The sequence below is a fragment of the Rhyacophila brunnea genome, unplaced genomic scaffold, assembly GCF_057557595.1.
Source record: "Rhyacophila brunnea isolate RB1 unplaced genomic scaffold, BYU_Rbru_1.0 scaffold_4, whole genome shotgun sequence".
Taxonomy (NCBI): domain Eukaryota; kingdom Metazoa; phylum Arthropoda; class Insecta; order Trichoptera; family Rhyacophilidae; genus Rhyacophila; species Rhyacophila brunnea.
Window position 1 is genome coordinate 25,015,609 of NW_028233068.1, and position 20,872 is coordinate 25,036,480.

Here is a 20,872-nt window from a genome sequence, read left to right on the forward strand (position 1 = left end):
TGCCACTTTGGCGGACTTACTCTAACTGCATAATTAGTTTTCATTGGGTGCATAATATTTCTGTAATATTCACAGAATAGATTAATAGAAATGTCACCATGAACTAAGCTTTTGAAGCAGGGTATTTTCATGGCGCTTAGACCATATAACCCAAATATAACAAAGCGTACCGATGGGCCTCAATATTGCATGTATGTTACATTTACGTGACAAACTTTAATGCACATTCTCATACAGACGTAACTTTACTATTAAAAATAAGAATACCACACTCAATAGGGTAAGTCAGTTCCCATTAATTTTGTGTTTCCTGGAAATATTAGTTATTTTTTAAATATAATGTGCAGCTTTAGTTTTATTTTATCACTTTTTAAAATATGCATCAAAGACTTTGTTTTAAAAATTTCAGAAATTATTGATATATGATATTGATTGTCAAAGATAATATTTTGATGAAATATTTATTATTTAATAATTTTATTATCAATAAATTCGTAAGTAGGTATACTCTACCAAACACCATCATAATAAAAATTTGTCATAAAAAAATATGTATAAAATAAATACTTGTACTATTTTTTACAAGATATTTTTGTTACAAATTTACTCAAATCCATTCAAAGATAGGTAATGAAAAAAAACATATAATATATTATATTGGTTCAAACCGGCAACCCGTTGTTTCGTATTAATATAAAGGCAACTGCTCTACGCAATAGGCCAACGAATATGCTTATACTTGCAGCTATAATATAATTATTATGTAACGTATTAATAAAATAGTTTTTTTGAACATGTTCTTCTAATAAATGTAATAGTTATTAATTTAACCGTCAGCGTTAAGAATTATTTACTTACCTACTGATCCCATCAAACTCTCGTTAACCATTCATGTTATCTTATCAGAAAAGGTAATATTGACTAATCTGCCTAGCAGCGTCAATATACTTCTGTCTTACATTTTGGAGGTAATCTACATTATTTTCAAGATCAGTTTTACTAGGGCCAACCTCAATAGTTTTTATAACTCGAAGCCAACTCACATTTTTGTTACTTTAAGAAAATTTAACCACTAAAATTAATAAAATTTATTGTATTAGATTTCTATAAAATATTTATTTAAATAATTTTTCTTATATTTACAATAAATACTATTAAATAATATATTCACATTCCACAAGAAGTTTTTTCTCAATTGAAAGATATTTTGTATATCATGGTACTTTTTTTAAAATATAGTTATCATTAGTATTTCATTTGTATCCAAACATAAGTCAATTGAAAATAATTATATCGACTAAGATTACTTTATGGAATTTGAATTTAAATTCTAATTAATATTAGCTTTGTACTAATCAATTTGAGTAAAATGGAATAGTACAAAACTTAAATGAAATAGAATATAAATTATTAATACATTGAAAATATTAAAATTAATTCACTGGATTCATAAATATTATGTTCTATATTCTATAACTCAAACATTTTTGTCTGTTTTCTGTTTAAGATCTTTGGAATTCCTATATTCTCCTTGATTCCATCCCTGATAAGCCAACTCTTGAGCTCCATCTTCCCTGAAGGCAACAGACCCTCCTGCTTGTTCCCTGCCATAATATCCATATTGTTGGTGTTGATGCTGGTTGTAGTTATCAGCATAGTTGTGGACTCCAAGCCCCGCAGGTGAGTATTGAGGTCCATTTGAGTAATAATTGTTATGCCCAAAACCTCCATAACCTGAACTCAAATTTGGTTTGCACAATTTAAAGTAGCCAATGACTCCTAAAAAAATAATATGTTATTTAATTAATTGTTTATATATTAATGTAAATCGTTTAAAATGTTTGATAGTTTATTTTACTTAACTAACTATGTATAGATAATTATTTAACAAAATTAAATAGAAACGATATATTTGACTTAAATATTTAATATATCTGTGTTTATTAATATTAGAATAACTAAGCATATGTTTTAAAGAAAAACATCTTGTGTTTTAATATTTTCTAATAAATTTAATGGTAGTATAGGAAATATTTAATTAATCACTATTTCTGATTTTAATTGATTCTTAATAAACTGATAAATACCATATACATATATACATATCGATAAAATAAATCGTCAGAATCAAAAATTAAGAATAACATAATATTATGTTAGATAATAAATTTTTGTTCATTTCAAAAAGATTAAATATACTTTACCTGGGATAACTAAAGCGAGGAATCCTAATATTTTTTTGAAACTAGCGAGCCCCAAAATCAAGGGAAGGAACAGCAAAAGCTTCAGCTTGAACAATTTCAGAATTAACAGCATGGGGATGAAAAGCTTTTTCAGCTGATTCCTCTCTGTAAATATTAAAAAAAAAAATGTCAATAAATATATTGTATTCAAATTATTCTATAGGTGCATGATAAAATAATGTTATGACAGTGCCTTAGGGTATGAATTTGTGATGACATTTCCTGAAGAAGATTGAGACGAACACTGAGTATTGTAATGCTAGAAGAAGTATACTACTAGTACACTCTAGTATAGTTTTTTTCTGATAAATTCGTTGAATTGAATTGATAATATCGTCGGCGTTTTGTAAAAAGGGCGAATCAACCATTTTGGCGAAATTGAGATTTTAATGAAAACACAATATGTACCTCACTAACCTTGTTATGTAAAAACGGCAAACCTGTATCTCTACGGGAAAGTACTTAAAAACGATAATCGTAAGGGCGAATATCCACTTTGTGTAATGAAGAAAGGGCGAATATGACATATTGGGCCTTTTAAAATAAAATCTGTCCTAAAGTAGTGGTAAGTGTTATGATGTACGGGCGAACATACGATATTCGCCCTCCCTGCATATCCACCTACATATCAATGTGACTATTGTTAAATCAAAATTGTCGAGTTCGCCCAACGTCACTATCATTCGTGTCATTTTACTAATGACAGTAATGACAAAGTTTATTGGCGGGATTGTTTTTAGAAGTTTCCTCAGTGTAATTTATGGCTCGATGACATTGAGCTACTTGACAAGCTGCTTGTCGGCGAGTTTGAAAGTGGGCAAGTCAGCGAGTGCGATTGTGATGATGACACACAAAACTTTCCACTCGCTTAGAAGCCAGCAAGCCATTGATTTGAAACCATAATTTTTGGTACTATTTTGACAGGACGTATTGAGTAGTTCGTTTTTTTACCGGCTGGTTTGCCACTATCTCTCTACTGCGCAGACGCAGATTGGCCCACACGCCAGCGTGTAGCGTGTAAAGTTGCCCGGCAGTCAATTTTTATCGGTAGATTATTTACAATCTGCTTGTTAACTTGTTCGATGATGACACTGGGCGACTTTACAGGCAGATTGTAAATTCGCCGACAAGCAACTTGTAAAGTAGCTCAATGTCATCGAGCCATTAGTGATAAAAGAATGTTTTAGTTGACAATTTGTTAAACAATCGTTTGAAATATTGTTATTGGCTTTTTCTACTACTTAATGCGTCAATTACATTGAGCTACTTTACGAGCTATTTGTTGGCGAATTTAAATGCGGGCGATTCAGCTACTGCGATTGTGATGATGACACGCAAAACTTTTCATTTGCTGAGAAGCCAACAAGCTAGCGACTATTTTGACAGAACGTAGTTCGTTTTTTACCGGGAGGTCGCTACTACGCTCTACTGCCCACACGCCGGCGTGTAGCATGTAAAGTTGACCGGCTTTCAACTTTTCTCGGTAGATTGTTTACAATCTGCTTGTTAACTTGTTCGATGATGACACTGAGCGACTTTATAGGATAACTTACCTTACAGATAGGACCTTACAGATTGTAAATTCGCCAACAAGCAACTCATAAAGTAGCTCAATGTCACTGATGCGTAATTGAACAGCATTTGTATTCAATATTAAGTATTCATCGAGTGATACTACAACATACTTTACCTCAAAATGAGCGAGATGTAAGTTTTCTTATTTAATTTTTTGTATTGTACAGTTGTTAAGCAATTTTGGTTTCGATATGTAATATACATTAAGATAAAATACCGGAAATCAGGCTATGGAAAGAAAAAAAACAGCTGAGAGCCGCTGGAAAAGAGTATAAAATTGCGGCGGGAAATGTTGTTCAAAAAAGGAAACGATTTAATTTTTTCTGCAGAAAATGTACATATTATAATTAATGCAATGATAGATTTTTTGGGAATTTTGGAAACTCGGTGAAAACGATGGCAACCAAGATGAACGGAGACAATATTATATTTCATATAGTATAACTATTGAAAACCCCAAAAGGCAGCGTGTAAAAAATATTTCACACAATTTTATTCATTTTGTATCTCCAGTCCAGTTAATTTGTCCTTACTTAATAAAAAATAATCTGATGTTCCATAACTATTTTGATTAGGTATATATTGCCTTTTAAGGACAAAAACACTCTTAATGTTTACTAGAATATGGTTTTGATTTAATTTAACTTTCACTAATATATTGTTCTGTCTTGTAAAAGTTTAAATAAAATATTATAAACATAATAAAATTACTTTCCTTATAATTATTCCCTAAGAAACCCACATATCTAAGGGCGAACGTGCAACTGTTCCGTATTTTTTTATCACACATAAAGGGCAAATATCCATTTAAAATGATTTTTCCGACCTTTTTATACAAGTTTTTACATTTTTTTTATATTTTTAAGACAGTAGTTCCTCTAAGCTTTATTATGTATTTGTTAGAAATTTATAATCATCCATAGGTAATTAATAATTAAATGTCAAAAGTTAAAAATCTTCCTCCTGTAAAATAGCATTTTGGTTGATTCGCCCTTTTTACAAAACACCGATGATATTATGCTTTATTTATCACAAACATTATATACGGAAATATTAATATTCAATAAATTGATACAAAATAATTTAATGAATACTTTGATATTCTAAAAACCTAAATATATTATTAATTTGGTTGTCAACATGAAATGTTTTGAATTAGATACCTACCTAATTAGTTTTTAATCTATGTAAATAATCTCAGAAAAGCTATATACAAAAGTGTTTTCCTCGTGAATCGTACATTGACAAAATGACTAAAGTATCTAACATCAATAATATACATATAATATATATATATATAAATATGGCGTGTGTAATGTTGTATAGCATTAAATATTACTAGAAGCCAGCATTTTATAAAAAAATGACATTTTGAGTGATAGCAGTAAATGGCCTCATAAAAATATGAAAAAATCTTATGTGAAAGCTTTCACATTGACTTTAAAATGAATATTTTTCAGTAATTATTATGTAATATATTTTGATGGATTATGTTGACATCGTCAATCATAACAGAGTTATGTTCAATAAATTGCTATGAAAAATAATGAGAGGTGAATATCATCAACGCCACTCAATCTCCAAGATAATATGCTTATTATAGAAAAGCAGTCAAAAATATCGATTTCAAATTTTTTGCGAAAGCGACTATGTAAATTTATTTCTGATTTTTCTCAAAATAAAATTAACCTTTAACCATTTCTTACTCAAAATAATCTTCTATTATTTTTTATGTGTTTAATGTACAAATTACCCACGCAATCATCAAAATATCAGAAGTATTCTAGTCTTTCAAAGGTTATTTTTAAATTTAGATTGTTTGTAAATTGAATCTCATTTTTTTAAATATTATATAAATACAGCATTTCTTCCATTCAACGTATATTAATATTTAAAAATGCTTCAAATTAAACAGTTATTACCTTTTTTTAATTCCTTGCTTTTAAAAATTATTAAATTTGTTAAAATTAAATTTGAACGATTGCGGAGAATCTTTTTGCCTTTAATAATTCTACTTAAGGCCATGCATTAGTTGAGGCACGGTCTAAAAAGATCGTCGCTAGGCGATGCGCGGATTGCGGGTGGCGGGTGAAAATGACGCCTGTCAAACGAAATATTAATTGTCATATAAATCCAACATACGTCCATTTTATGTTCTGTTTATTGTTCTATTAGTAACAATAATAATATATTCATTGACATGTTTTCTTTTTAAAGTAAATGGGTAACGTTTTTAGTCATCTTTACACGATTTTAGAATTAATTGACCCGTCGCCATCACGCACCAAAGTGACGTGTTCCCGGGTCAACATTGTCTCAGTGAATGGCAGCGAGTCCAAAATTTCGTCGCGCGTACAGTTTAAAATTATTTGGCGTTTCACTGATGCGTCACCTTAAGAGTAAATACAATAATTAATTGGTAGATTACTGAAAAAATTGACAAAATTAAATTAAATTTTTCAGTAGGTACGATAAACAGAAAAAATAATAATACAATTTATTACGGAATTATTATCCCATTTGGACGAAATGTACGCTCAAAATTGTCTTCAGTAACTTTCTAAGAGGATTAATTGTCAGTTATTTTGTCTGTATTTTATCTAAATATGAACGTACCTAGACAATTATTGTAGATACGCACGGGGAGAATCACAATATTATTTTAAAAAAATCAACGCACTGCGATAATTATTGATAATTACTATGATTTTACATAAACAGAATTATGCTGCTGTGTTAACATCACAAAAAAACATTTAATGATACAGATTGTAGTATTTACTTTATTAATAAATGTTCTGCAATAATATATAAAAGAATCTATAAAATTTTAAATCGTATTTTATAAAAAAAATATGACACAGTGTGAGTTTTTAAATAGGTATTTTTTTTTTCTAAACAGACAATATTTACAAATTAATTTATTTATATACTTACTAAACAATGGAGCTTTCTTATCTTCAAGAACGTCAATTTCTTCGGCAATTTCATTAATAAATCTTGGCGAGTACCTTCCATCTTCACTGTGACTGTTGTCAATATCAATTTCGAATGCAGAAGACTTTAAAAATCTAAAAGAAATAGCATTATTAACATACATAATTGTAATTTCCCATAAAATTCACACCAAATAACATTATTTTTAGTGGCCTGTTCTTTGCATATTATACCTAGATAATTAATAGATTAAAAAACAACATTCACCTAAACTGACTATAAAAGATAGTAGAATATTTAAGCAAGCAAGGTGAATGATAGTTATTACTTTCTTAATTAGAATCTCCAGTGGCAAGTCAGGTCTGTGCCTTGGCAGGACAAACAACTTACTAATGTGTACATTTTTTTAGATAGTCAGAAAGTACAGAAATATTCAACAGTAGAAGAAATGGCTGAGTTAACAAATAAAAATTATTTATTACATTAAACAAAACTTGGTAAGCATGCCCAGTAGAATTTACAAATTATACGGAAAAAAATTCATAATTTCCTGCATGAAAGTAAATTAATTGTAAAATTAAAAAAATAAATCTTTTGGAATATTCAGTCACTGGCAAATACACAGAATACCTGATTAAAGAATCATACATATTATATTAAATATTTTTTTAATATTTTGAATATTTAAAGTGTCTGAAAACCCATAAGTAGTAAAAAAAAATTACTTTAATTGAATACTTGTACAGAACTCAAATCAATTATAATTTAAATTAATTGTTTTAAACTACTACAGTTTCCATATAAGTAGATATTATTCTTTAATAGTCACAGAGTAAGAGAGAAAGACCACTTCGTCTCATCCTATGAGTTGTATACTTTCCAGCTACTACTTTTTAACTACTTTTACTAGCATTGACAAGTCGTTTATCATTCTTGATAATGGTGTTACAACCAAAATAGTTATCAACTTAAAAAAAACACCTGTAAAATTTTATTTATAAATAATGAATATTATTATTTTGTTTATTATACAGAAGTTTTGATATTTACTTTAAGTATCCAGCTGGATGAATAAAACAAAATTTATAGGAATTTTATTTTTGCAAAAGTGTGATTATTAATAACATTTAAAAATTATACTCTATCAATACCTACTTGAAAATATTAAAAACTGATAATCTTAGTTCTACAAAACATGGTAACGATTTACTTCTTTTTTTTTTTAATTGGTAAGTGGCTAAGTTTGCTTGTAAAAACTAAGACACGTGGCGCTACAAACTTAGTCGATACTAGGTCAGTTTGGTTTAGATATGAATTAAGATATCTATACACGCCGCGTTGACAGATAGACAATGCAATGCACATCTGACGTGGAATGTGAAATGCCTCAGTTTGCAGCGCCGTTTGTCTTAGCCTTAAGTGGACCAAACGGATATACACAGATTGAAGATTATATTAACTTTTTAAGGAAAAATTGCCAGCAAATTTGTCCAACCTACTAGATTCATAATAATATGTAATTATATTAGATCGAGTTGTTTTGATTAATATATATATTTATTTTTAGAAAAAAATGTCTAGAGTACCTTTCCACTTTTCTCATTGCAAATTTCACAAGTGCATCCCACTCTGAATCTTCACCCCTTGATTCCGTTGAAAATTCGTAAGGCTCGTGGGCGAGAGATCTTAACTGGTTTTCCGGCATCCGCACAACGCGAGCACCATCTGTGATTCTGAAAATATATTAAATAAATGTTAGTCTACGCAAAACAAAACAATATATTATCCGAGTATCTACGTAATATATTGAATGTTTTTTCTCCTTATTTTACTTCTGGAAAAACAAAACCAATCTTTCTACGTATAAGCAAAATTTAATTAAATATAAATAATATTTTGTCCATTTACATACCTATACACATTATGTATAAGTACTGGTATTTCATCAGATATTCTCATTTATACTTATACGTACATGTTAATCATTTGAGTAAAATTCCTAACAATTTTTCAATTGGAAACATCTCAACAACATACCAAAATTCCACTTAACCCAAGAGTTATTTTTCTAAGATTTTCAATATGTATATTTATAAGATTATAAAAATTACGTATTTTCATTAAAGACAAATGACAAACGCTTATTTTATTTTGTTTCTTATTTTTTTATTTTATAACTATTTCCACATTTTTTATAATTAGATCGGTATTATCTTTGTAACATCTAAAATCTACGGCCCTACAACACCTCCTGCCCAGAAACCTAACCAAACCGTAAGTATTTTAGAATGTATTAGTTTCTCAAAAACCACTTGATGATTTTCAATTCCTCAAACGCAGATGTTATGTTTATTATTTTATTTGATTAATAGCATTTGATTTCATCCAAAAATATCACGAAATTTTTGCTTCATAACTTATTATATACGTTATTGCTCTGCATAATATTACATAATAACTTTTACATAGTACTACACCCTAAATAATTAAACATATTTACATACTGATAAGATTCTTTTCCAAAGAATTCGTTTAGAGATCCCAACGCCTGCGATTTGAAGCACTCAGCTAAGTCACCGGAAAGACATGCCTGATTGGTTCTTGCCAAGTAGGGATCCTGATTTGGACCAGTTCCAAGTCCAATCCAATCTAAAATATTTCTGCCTTCCCTTTCCTGAAACGCAAAATATATTTTACATAAGCAATGAGAGATTAAACCGTGATTAAAGGTACATAGTTATACTACCTATATAATATGAAATATAAAATTACAAAACCCAGTTTTAAATTTAATAGTTGGAGTAAATGACGTATATTTACATCAAACACAACTAGTTAGTTTGTTTTCTGTATATTTCATTTCAAAATAAGAACAATCCAATACTTACATCCTTTTCGTGATAAATATAATAAAAAATAAAATCAATTGTAGGTAATTTTGGTACGTTTTATAAGCATTTTATAAGTTATATTTTGTGTGAAATTGCACATACGAGTATTATAATAATAATATGTAGGTACGTATTTGATTGGATTTTTACCATAATATGTGGGTCATTACTGTTTTTGTTATGAGATGCATCATAATATTTTCTATGGTATAATAGTTCTTTAAAGGACGAAATTTATAAGTAAAATAAAATATTTCACATAAAATATAATATTATTGATTTTTACTCTTTTTTGAGAGACTTATTATTCATTGCAATTCTAAAGAATAATTACTACGTGCTTTTGTTAAATCACTGACATAATATTCTTCAGACAAGAAAAACATCTTATTCGCGGTCTCCTTTTTTCATTTTTGTTCCCGTTTATATTATTTCTACTCGTAATTGTTAATAAAAGAATCGTGCATTTCATAAATTTAGAATGTCCTTGTATGTACGCAACTGATCAACATTATAGGTAGGTACTTATTATATATTAGTGTGTTTTATTTTAACTTAGCGTCTTAGCAATTCTAAAGGAAATGCTATAAAAATATAATGTGTGATTTAATTGTAATTTTAAAATTAAACAATATCCCTAATGTTGTTAGTATTCAAAATAAAACATAGAAAGAACGTATTTTAATAACAATTATTTTATAACGATCAGCACAATTTTTTTCTTTTTATGGTGATACTATCAATTAACCATATTAGCACCGGAAACTCATAGATTAACATAAATTAATTAAGTACATAATGTAATATTTTATTTTATTGATATATTATTGTCTTCTCATAAAAACCCCTATTTAAAATATAATTTCGTTTTCAATATTATTTTTAATACCGAGAAAATTTGTGAAATATATTTTTATTCATAGGTTTAAGTGATCTTTTGGCTTTGAAATCGATAAATCAACTACCAAAGCACTGAATAATATATTACTTACTATAAAATCTTTTCTATACGATAATTAAATTTATTTTCTCTTCTAATTTTAACATAATGCTAATTTCAAAACAATCATAATTCAGTGTTGGTATGACAATTCAAACAGTGACATGCCTATTGACAAATAGGTGATATAATTTGTTCATATAATATAATAATTAGGCAACTATGTCACGTACGTATACGTAATAATGATGTTAATTCAAAATTTTCATTGTGAGTGTTTTCATGCGTATATTATTGTGCAACTTGACACGAGTGTGCAAATAATGTTTGTTATTGACAGTTTCCTGACTATGTATTTACCAAAGCAATTTCCACGAGTACATTGGTGAAATATTTCTATAAAATCTAAATATGGGATGGCAATTTCTCTGTCTAAAATATTTTTTTTTACAAATAAGTAACGTATACTTTTTATTGTTTAATTAGATACCATTTTCTTGAAGTAAATATGTAAACAAAAATGATAGTATGAGAGTTTATGTGGGTCTATTCTATACTTATCGACCGCTAAAGTGATAAATATTATCAAACTTAGGGTAGGTTTGTATCAAAGTATTAGCACTTATTGTAACAATTACAATACGTTTGGATGTAATTGTCGCAATACGTTCTACATTTTAACAGCAACAAGAGAGGTTCTGTTAAAATATTGCACTTATTGCAACAATTAAACCCAACGTATTGTAATTATTACAATAAGTACTAATACTTTGATACACACCTACCCTAAGTTTGGTAATATTTATCATTTTGGCAGTCGATAAGTATAAAATAGACCCAATGAAGTGTATGAATTAAAATTTATTATAAAATAATTATATAACTTACTTAATTTTATTACGCTTCAATTGAAAACCTAGTGGCATTAAGAAACTAATATGTAGATATATTTAACATATCATAGTTATAAAAAAAATATAACTAAAAACCTCTAATAATAATATATGCTCTCTAAGGATGTTATATTGTCTTTTCGGCCCTGCTCTATGAAATGAAGGCTGGATAAAAACAAAAACAATGGTCAAAAAACTTGATATTATCAATTATTGTGACTCTATAAACGCAATCAACGTATTATCTGGAAGAATTAGGAATGTCGAATTAAAGATGAAGAAGAGGAATTGAATTGTAACGATTTAAAAAAAAATAGTAATATTATTTATTCACACCATGTGGCACGCTGAGAGGTATCGATATCATAATATTATTATTCATTGATACAAACTTAGCCAAGGCAGAATAAGAATATGTTGACTAAAAAATCCTTGCGACTAGTTTCATCCTAACACTGTATCCCTGTTCAGAGTAGAAATTAACAAAACTATGACAAAATCGTCGTAGTAACCTGAATACAGTAGAGATTACTAATTCAGAATTTTGCAATATTCAAGATAGGCATAGTTTCTAAGTCGTGAGGAAAACACTAAAGAAGAAAACAATTTGGACACAGATAATAATATCGTCAATCAAACGAATTGGCTTTTAAATATAAAATTTATATTATATATAGAGAAGGATAAAATCATTATTTAAATCGTTCAAAATTCAGTGGAACAGTTTTAATAAATTCGATAGAGGACTTTAAAATTGAAAGTGATTAATCTTTAACATGGTTGTTTACTTCGACAATGTCACTTTCTTTATGTAAACCGGTTTTTCGCGGAAAGACTTAATTTGGCATAATAGTCAAATCTTATTCGTTGAAAGACTTTCCAAATATGGTAGAAGTGTATGATGTGCATTGACCCTGAGTCATATTTTGTTGCAAAATATTATACTCGATGCTGTCATAGTGATTTGTGTTGTGAATATTTATGTAAATTTACATTTTTTTCATAACGTTCATATATAATTTACACATATTACTATAATATGAGTATGTTTATAATTAAAATTGATAATATTGTATTGTTCAGTGATTATTTAGCACTTACATTAACCGATAAAAATAATTTAAAAACGACAATTTTTTAAACACCTACGCGGTAATAAATTGCCATGAATGGCGTGAAATAATTAGTTATTCCAAAAGCAAGTAATTCAATTACAACGTGAGTAACCAGTGGCCATTGATATACTACTGGATGAATCATATTATGCTTATTAAAATGACGCCCGATTTTCAGCGACTCGGCCAGTGTTAAAACTTACTGTTTTAATATCAACGGACTTAACTCGATATAAGCTCACTTAATATTTGTCTCGTAAACGACCTGGCAATAATTATGAGTAAGCCGGACCTAGCTTGCATCTTACTCTAACTAATAGTCAGCGCATGACGACTTGCTCTGTCCGCTCAGACATGAATTTTTGGTAGCTTGCAAGCTTTGGGTTGCAGACCCTTAGGGTCACTATTCCAAGAACACAAATTTAGTTTTACAGCCAGGGTAATACGGGTAAAATTGAGGAATCCATGTTAACGGTCTTAACGCATTATACCTACAAGGAAATATTATAAAACGATATTCGTAATATTATCTTCTTTTGTGTTACATTTTTAAAATGACACTTGTATGGGAACTCCTCATCTAGTAGTATATCAATGACAGTGACACTTTTAAATGCAGTGAAATTATTGGGTAGGTATGCAATCGTCACTATTATAATACTTCTATTGACATAGATGATTAACACCACATTATAAAAACAGAAGAACAACGATTTAAGTACCTCAGTTTATATTTTTTTACATCATTGGTGGACCGAAATGCTACTGAGATGTGGCAACAAAAGCACGAAATACATCGTCAACATATACTTAATAAAAATAATAATTTACTTTAATACATCAAGGTATTAAATAATAGTACACTTAAATTAATAACTAATTATCTCCTACCTAATATGTCCATACAGAATTAAAAATGTATTAGATTAAATATTAAATATTCAAAGAATTTTGATAATAATTTATTATTATAACTCATTCAGAATGTAATCATAAAATGGATCGTAAACTCACTCCATTGCGACCCTGTGTGTTGACCCGCGGACGGACTGCCTCGTTAATCGTTGATGATGGAGGCTGATCAGGGAGCCTTATTCCACCCTGGCCGTGCGACTGTAGCGCTACCATGGATGCGGCCACCACCACGAGGACCCATTTCGCCCCAGATAACATGATGATCTTTTCCAATTATTATACTCTCCTGGATGAAGCAGATCTGAAATCAAATATAATGTTTTTTTCATAAAAAAAACTAAAACAAACTATTATTTATGAAAAAAAAACATTATTTTATGAACCATAGCGATATTATATAAGCTTAAAATTTAATAAAAATATTATTTATATACATAAAACAATTTTAAATATAATATTGTTAGAAACTAACAATATATATTGACTAGGTAACATCATAAACATGTATTAGAATTATTTACAACCTAGTATTCACGTATTTTAATGTAGCTTTCATTACTAATTTATTAAAAATTCCTACTTAGTTTATAAATAAATGATTTGACAACACTTTTATGAACCAAAATGAGTGATTATGAGGAACTCTAAAATGTTGAATAACATTTTTTTAAATAATCAAAAATACAATCTGCTGGTATAAGTAATTATCAGAACTTGATAATATTGATTTTATGTTGACGCATCATAAACACATCATGTTAAAATAAACATATCGCGTTTATAAAAAACAAACTTTCAAAAAAACATCCCTTACATAAAATAATAAACTAAGGTAAGAAAAAATATGTTCACGAAATAATAAATAACTTACATAATGTTTGAGTACAGACTAGAGAGTGTGCCTAAATCAAATCAAGTAAAGTTATATACATATATATATATATTATAAAATAAACGATTACCACGTTTTACACACTTAGGTATTTTATTAAGTAATAAATATATATTTTATTTTATTAAATACCTACTGAAAAGTACCAGATCTCAAAACCATACTCATTGATAATATTACCTGACGATATAGTAAGAAGTTTTCCTTTTGTATATCAGCATATTGCGCTATTTAGATGATTTATAAAATAACAACTATGGTCGACACCAATTATATATATATATATATATATTGTTAACAGATACCTATCTATTGATATGTACTTACTACTAAAAAACTAACAACCTAGATAGTCGTCAAAAAATTCAAGCCACGTCTTGTTTTATACCGCAATTGGTAAAATATTGGTTTGTATATATATAAAAGTCTGGACTCGAGACGTAATGCGGGTTTGTCAAAAATGCAACTTTTACAGTCGAAATAAATAATACAATTCAAGGCACGTGGTATTTAAATAATTATTGAAGTATGCATAATTGTATTAACATATTTATTATATTTGCATTTTTATTATACTTTACACTTAATACCGTCGACTTAAGCATCATCAGCCTATCAACGCGTTGGATTCCAACACATCTTTGCCGTTTATAGCTTTCGATAACTACATACTTGCATGGCGTGCCAATATCCGTCCGCTGCACGTGTTTTGCCTAACGCAATCAGTTTACTCGATATTTATCGTAATATGATGCTTTCACAATGTATCATGATTGGTGATAATATGCCATACTCCATCTGTTACGGACTTAGGCCACGTCCGCCCCTTAGCTGGAGCATATGGACATCATATAGCGCCTCCAAGTATCCCTGTCGCTTGCCAGTCTTCTTGTGTCATTCCAGGTCATACCAACATCCCATAGCTCTACCTTACACACATATGAGAGGATGCATGGTTCGTTATGTTATCTTCTCGTCACTCCTAAAGTCATACTAATGCATTTCCAGTATCCGTCGCAAACATTGGTTATCGAAGCTCAGTATATGGTTTCTCTGAGCCTTCATAAGCTGTATTCACAATCGTAAAGCTGCATTGATAGCAAAGATCATCAGAGAAGCATCAGATAGGCTGTAATTGTCAAATACTCTTAATCATATAATATGAAAATAACGTGAAGAATGAATATGTAGTAAAGAAGCACATGACTAGTGTGATATTATACCGTAAAAATATCTAACCATAACAAATACTAGATAAATAAATATGGGTTTGAAACTTTAATAAAACTCGGTCTTGGCCTCTACCAAAATATTTGCGTTTTTCGGTTCATCCATCTTACCTTTCGGGTGCAGAGTACTTCACGCCACACTATACTTTTACGCATGATGGACTATCAAAATTCGTACAATGTAATGAACATTGGTTTAAGTATGTCAGAAAACGGCATTTACTGACAATAACAAGGCGTAAAGTGTAATCAGGACATTATAATCAAACATTGTCAGTGGGTGTGTTAAAATGAAACCATATCATTAGTTTGTGATGATTTTCTGATACAAATCACAACAAATTTATGGCAGATGATGATAATAATGATGACAAATAGACGCTTCGTTGTTATTTTTTTTTTATAATACCTTCGCTCAAATTGTATGCATAATTTGAAACTATAGTAAGGTGAAATATGACGACAAAAGAATGTGAGTGATACATTTATATGACAAGAATATTAATATTTATACAAAATAGTTGTGAGAAAAGCGTAGCGGAAAGGAAACAAATAAAGATTCGGTATCCCTGTAACTACAAATAAAAGTTTCATCTTACATTAACTTTGAATTTATATTATATACTCGTTACCTACTCCTAAACTGAAAAAAAATATTATATATTATACGATTTATTTTAGTTTTTAATAATATATAATTATATTATATTATTTATAATAATATATTATTTTTCACCCATGATTACCTAATCGTTATAACACTTGTTTCTGAGGTTATATGTCGCAAATTTGATCATGTAAATGTCAAAAAATGCACGCTAATTTTTCAATCTGTGTTTGAACCAGTATGAAAACCCAATTGGTAAGGCGAATGACTAACAAACAACTCTGGCAAAAGTATTGTTTTATTATAGGTAACTCATTAAAATAATATGAAATTATACATATTATTTTAGTTTTTCTTCACAATGTATTAAAATTACTTTCACATTATTGGCTTTCAATTTCTATTCGATATAAGTATATTTATTTTGACAAATAAATAAGTAGGTACGCTACCTTTTACATGCAACACAAATTTGCCAATGTATAGGCTACAAATTTTAATGCTATTAATATAGATAATTATATATTTATATTATTGTACTAAATCTAAACAGATAGTAGTTTCTTATTTTACCACGTTTTTCTTAGCTCGTACTCTTGTTTGTCCGGTGGTTGTTTATCGCAATGGCAATCTATTTTTAACTAACTTTCCGACTAACTAGACATTTAAAACTTTTAGAATACATCATAATACGGTGCCAATGCATTCTTTTAATACTTTTAGCCATCTTTAAGTAGAATTGAATTCATTTTCAGTTAATTCTGTTTTGTATTAAAGTTATTTCGGAAGAAATCCGTAATCCAATCCATTACTATTGGTTGCTAAGAGGGTGTTCCTAGTAACTAAATTAATAATATATATGTGCGTTACTATGGAAATCAAAATGACATTTCAGTATTCTATATTTGTTTGTTTGTTGCAAAATAGCAAAAAAATGATTCGTTGACAATTGCCTTATTTGTCTTAAATTATTAATACATAGAATTGTCAAATTTATATGATTCAACAGAAAATTTAAAAACGTGGTAAGTATATAAAAAGTTCTTCTTATCTTGTTATTATTTATAATTGTATTTGTACAGGGATAAATATTTATTGGATTTTTTTATTTTGTTAGTGCCATCGTACATTTTGCTTACGAGTGTTTCTGTAAATTTATTATTATATTTCCGACCAAACGATGTAAAAATGTGACATAAGGTTTGTAATTGCCCACTAAGCCTGACTCAGTATAACAGATAACGAAAAATATCTCCGTAAATCGCCAGAATGGAAAATAGTCTGGTCAGATTGCCATAACAATGTTTCGACGATTTAATTTCTCAGTAAATAGAAAGAGTTCAACATAATAATTTGAAACAGATCCTTGGTGATTAATATTATCACAAAAAATAGGAATATAAAATATACGATCACTGCTTTCATCAAGTGAACATTTAGAGTTTTGACCTTAATTTTTAATATTTTCTTTGGCGTGGATTTTAAAAAGTTTTTAACATTTAATTAATAAATGAAAAATCTAAAAAAAGTCTTAATACTAATACAATTTATGAGGCCGTTAATTTTAAAGTCAGTAAAATTCATATTCTGTTATTTTAAGATAATTGAATAAAACCGTCAAGTACATTTTGGACTACAAATAGAATATAATTATTATTCTTTTTGCAAACAATCAGAAATAATAGAAAATAGCTAAATTAAATGTCATTAACGTATTAACATGAATGTTTAAAGTAAATAAAGTCGTAAAATGAATGCTGTATTTCAAAAACGTTACATGACACATTTAAAAAAAGGTGACATAAGTTGCAAAAATCTTCATATTCCCTAAATACACAAATGTAAGGTAATTTTTTTGTAGTTTTTTGGCACACTTTTTGTACACTTACTATAAAATATTATATATTCCACATAAAAACTTTTCACTATTTATTTTTATATAAGATTGTTTTCATTATACTACACTGTCGACTAAAACACATTACTGACTTGTAACGTTATCAAAATACAGCATTCAAGTATATTAAAAGGCAGCTGATATTTAAAATCAACATCTGGTTTATTCTATTTAATCAACAAACGAAGCTCGTTTTGATATTTTATTTATATTTATACTATCTTTTAAAATCAAAATCAAGAAAAATATAAAATAAGAAAAGTGGAGGTTACGGACTTTGAAACGAATATCCTCATGATATTTATTTGTATAATTTAAAACGAATATTTAATAATGTGTACTGTACGGAAAGTAATTTCGACATCATTGTGCATATCAGTGTAATTTTCTATTGACACTTTGATGCTAACAAAAAAGCTACACACAAATAAACGAATATAATTTTAAGTGCAATAATAAGATACAATCAATTTCTTAAAATTAACGTTACTTCTCTATAAAAAGTACATACACAAATTATTGATAAGTAAGCATGTTTAATAAGCCTTTTAATTACTTCTGTATTTCTTTTTAAGTTTTTTTTTTATAAAACTACGCATAAGACATATTCATTAATCAAGAGAATTACGAGTGAGAAACTACTTTCTTATAATAAAGTTACAAGTAAATTGCGTAATAAGAAAGTTCCTCGATAGTCCGATAAATACTGGAATAGTTTCTTAAGAGCTTTTATGAAATAAGTATGTAGTTATGAACATGACAATGCCCTCTTAGAGCACTTCAGTTGATTGCAAAATCAACATTGCACTTAGGGATTTTGCTAAAGTATCGCCACTTAATGAATGCTATGAATATAATAAGAGGAAAAATAATCTTTGACTGAGATATTTTTGCAGTATTTCTCATACAAAATAATTAATTTAATAAAAATAATAGATAACATTTTGAGTGTTTAGCATAAAATTTGAGCTATTTTAATAACCGCTTTTGAATGAGCTATATTAAAATTCATTAATCGACAGCAAAGTAATAACACTCGAAGTCTTACAAAAATACTATGTTCATTTATCTGTTTAATTTATGTTGTACTTTCAACGTATAAATTAAAAGTATTTAATAGAATTTCTGAATAATTTATATTATTATAACTACAAGAAAGGTTAATAAACATAAGGATAATAGAATACTTTATACTTCATAAATTAAAATATTGAAAGCAAACTTGAAAATAGATTATTATTATTGATAAATGTGAAATATAATTAGTCGCGTTAATATAATTCATTAAATACTAGAGCATGACGTAAATGTTAATATCAAAAATAAACTAAAAAAAAGTAATAACAAGAAAATCTTACATAAGTTTTAATGTTATTCTAAAAATAATTACAACCATCTTAATTCTATTAAATATATTTTTATTTACAAACTAGTACATAATACATAGTAAAACATATTTTTTATAGTACGATAATACCAAAGTATTATTGAATATTTTTGTATGAGATTTATTTTCGAAGTATTTAAGAATAATATTTACCCAGAGAATCCGTGCTAAGACACATTTCTTCCAAATTCAAAAAGTTTGTTTGTGAACACCATGAAAGTCAACTGTCTTTTTCAAGTATACTGAACCAATATTTTGTATATTAATCAAGAATTGTCCGTTGAGCAAACTCGTCACGTACGTGGATGGTAAATTGTTGATGATGACACTTGACAGTGACGCAAGGTCTCGGTCTTTTGAGGTTACGTTTTGACGGCACTTTCTGTGCGCTGGCTGGTATGAGAGATCAAAACCGTGGCACGCCTCGCAACGGCTCTCATAACAACTAAGAGAAGTTCAAAATTACTTACTCGCTCGAGGCAGAGGAGATTCGTCGAGTACATGAGCTCGGTAGATAACTGTACACCGTTTGAGACGGACGTACAGTAAAAACGTGAATGAATGTCGTACAATGACAATAGCATAATCCAATGGCACTCAATAATGCAAGAAACTCTATTTAATTTAAAGTTCTCCATGACTAATAATAATGAAATTTATTGAAACAAAAAAATATTGACTTTATTTTTACTGCAGTATGGATCAAAAGTGAATTGAATTGAGGTTCAATGAATTTTAAATTTTTTTTTTTTTTTGAAAATCATGATCAAATAGATTCTAACTGTGATCACATTCATTTGAAAATATTGAATGCCAACAATCAAAATAAATTTTGATGTCTTCCATTTTATTTATTACATTTGTATCACCTTCCAAACCATTCAATATTCATTCAAAACTATCATACAATATTAATAACATATGGGGACAATATAGGTTTTTAAATTCAAATGTTTGTCTTGCGATAATTTAACCATGCAACGAAAAATATACCACAAAAATTAATACACTAAGTCCATTTTTTTATAAATTTAAAAATTGGCCTTTTATAACAATAGTTTATTAATTAAATCGAATTCTATAATTTAAATAAATAGTGGTTTTATTGAATCAACAATACAAATTTCATATTCAATATTCTTGATAATTTTTAAATACAATAAGATATATCATGCAAAATTCATAATAATATATTTCGATAATAAGTACTTTAATCAAGCAAATCGTCAAGTTAATGGTTTATAATCATTCTTTTTTTAAAGTGAAAATAGTCTCTTATGATAATCTTTAGCCTATGGACACTCATGATTATAGTAACCTTAGCACCAAATATAATATACATACATATATG

General features: G+C 28.2%; 1 protein-coding gene across 2 annotated transcripts; it reads right to left on the bottom strand.

Annotated features, from left to right (window-relative positions):
• Positions 1 to 1,210: 1,210 nt before the first annotated feature.
• Positions 1,211 to 20,105, bottom strand: Osi2 (DUF1676 domain-containing protein Osi2). Of its 2 annotated transcripts, none has more exons than XM_085954415.1 (7): positions 19,992 to 20,105; positions 13,609 to 13,810; positions 9,260 to 9,429; positions 8,342 to 8,488; positions 6,756 to 6,889; positions 2,205 to 2,348; positions 1,211 to 1,779 (listed from the first exon to the last, which is right to left on the bottom strand). In XM_085954415.1, the coding sequence occupies exons 2-7, from the start codon at positions 13,765 to 13,767 to the stop codon at positions 1,478 to 1,480; spliced, it is 1,056 nt and encodes a 351-aa protein (XP_085810541.1). In that variant the 5' UTR covers positions 13,768 to 13,810; positions 19,992 to 20,105; the 3' UTR covers positions 1,211 to 1,477. The 2 variants fall into 2 exon arrangements, with proteins under 2 accessions (XP_085810541.1, XP_085810540.1); XM_085954414.1 differs by lacking the exon at positions 19,992 to 20,105 and adding an exon at positions 19,675 to 19,953.
• Positions 20,106 to 20,872: the final 767 nt, after the last annotated feature.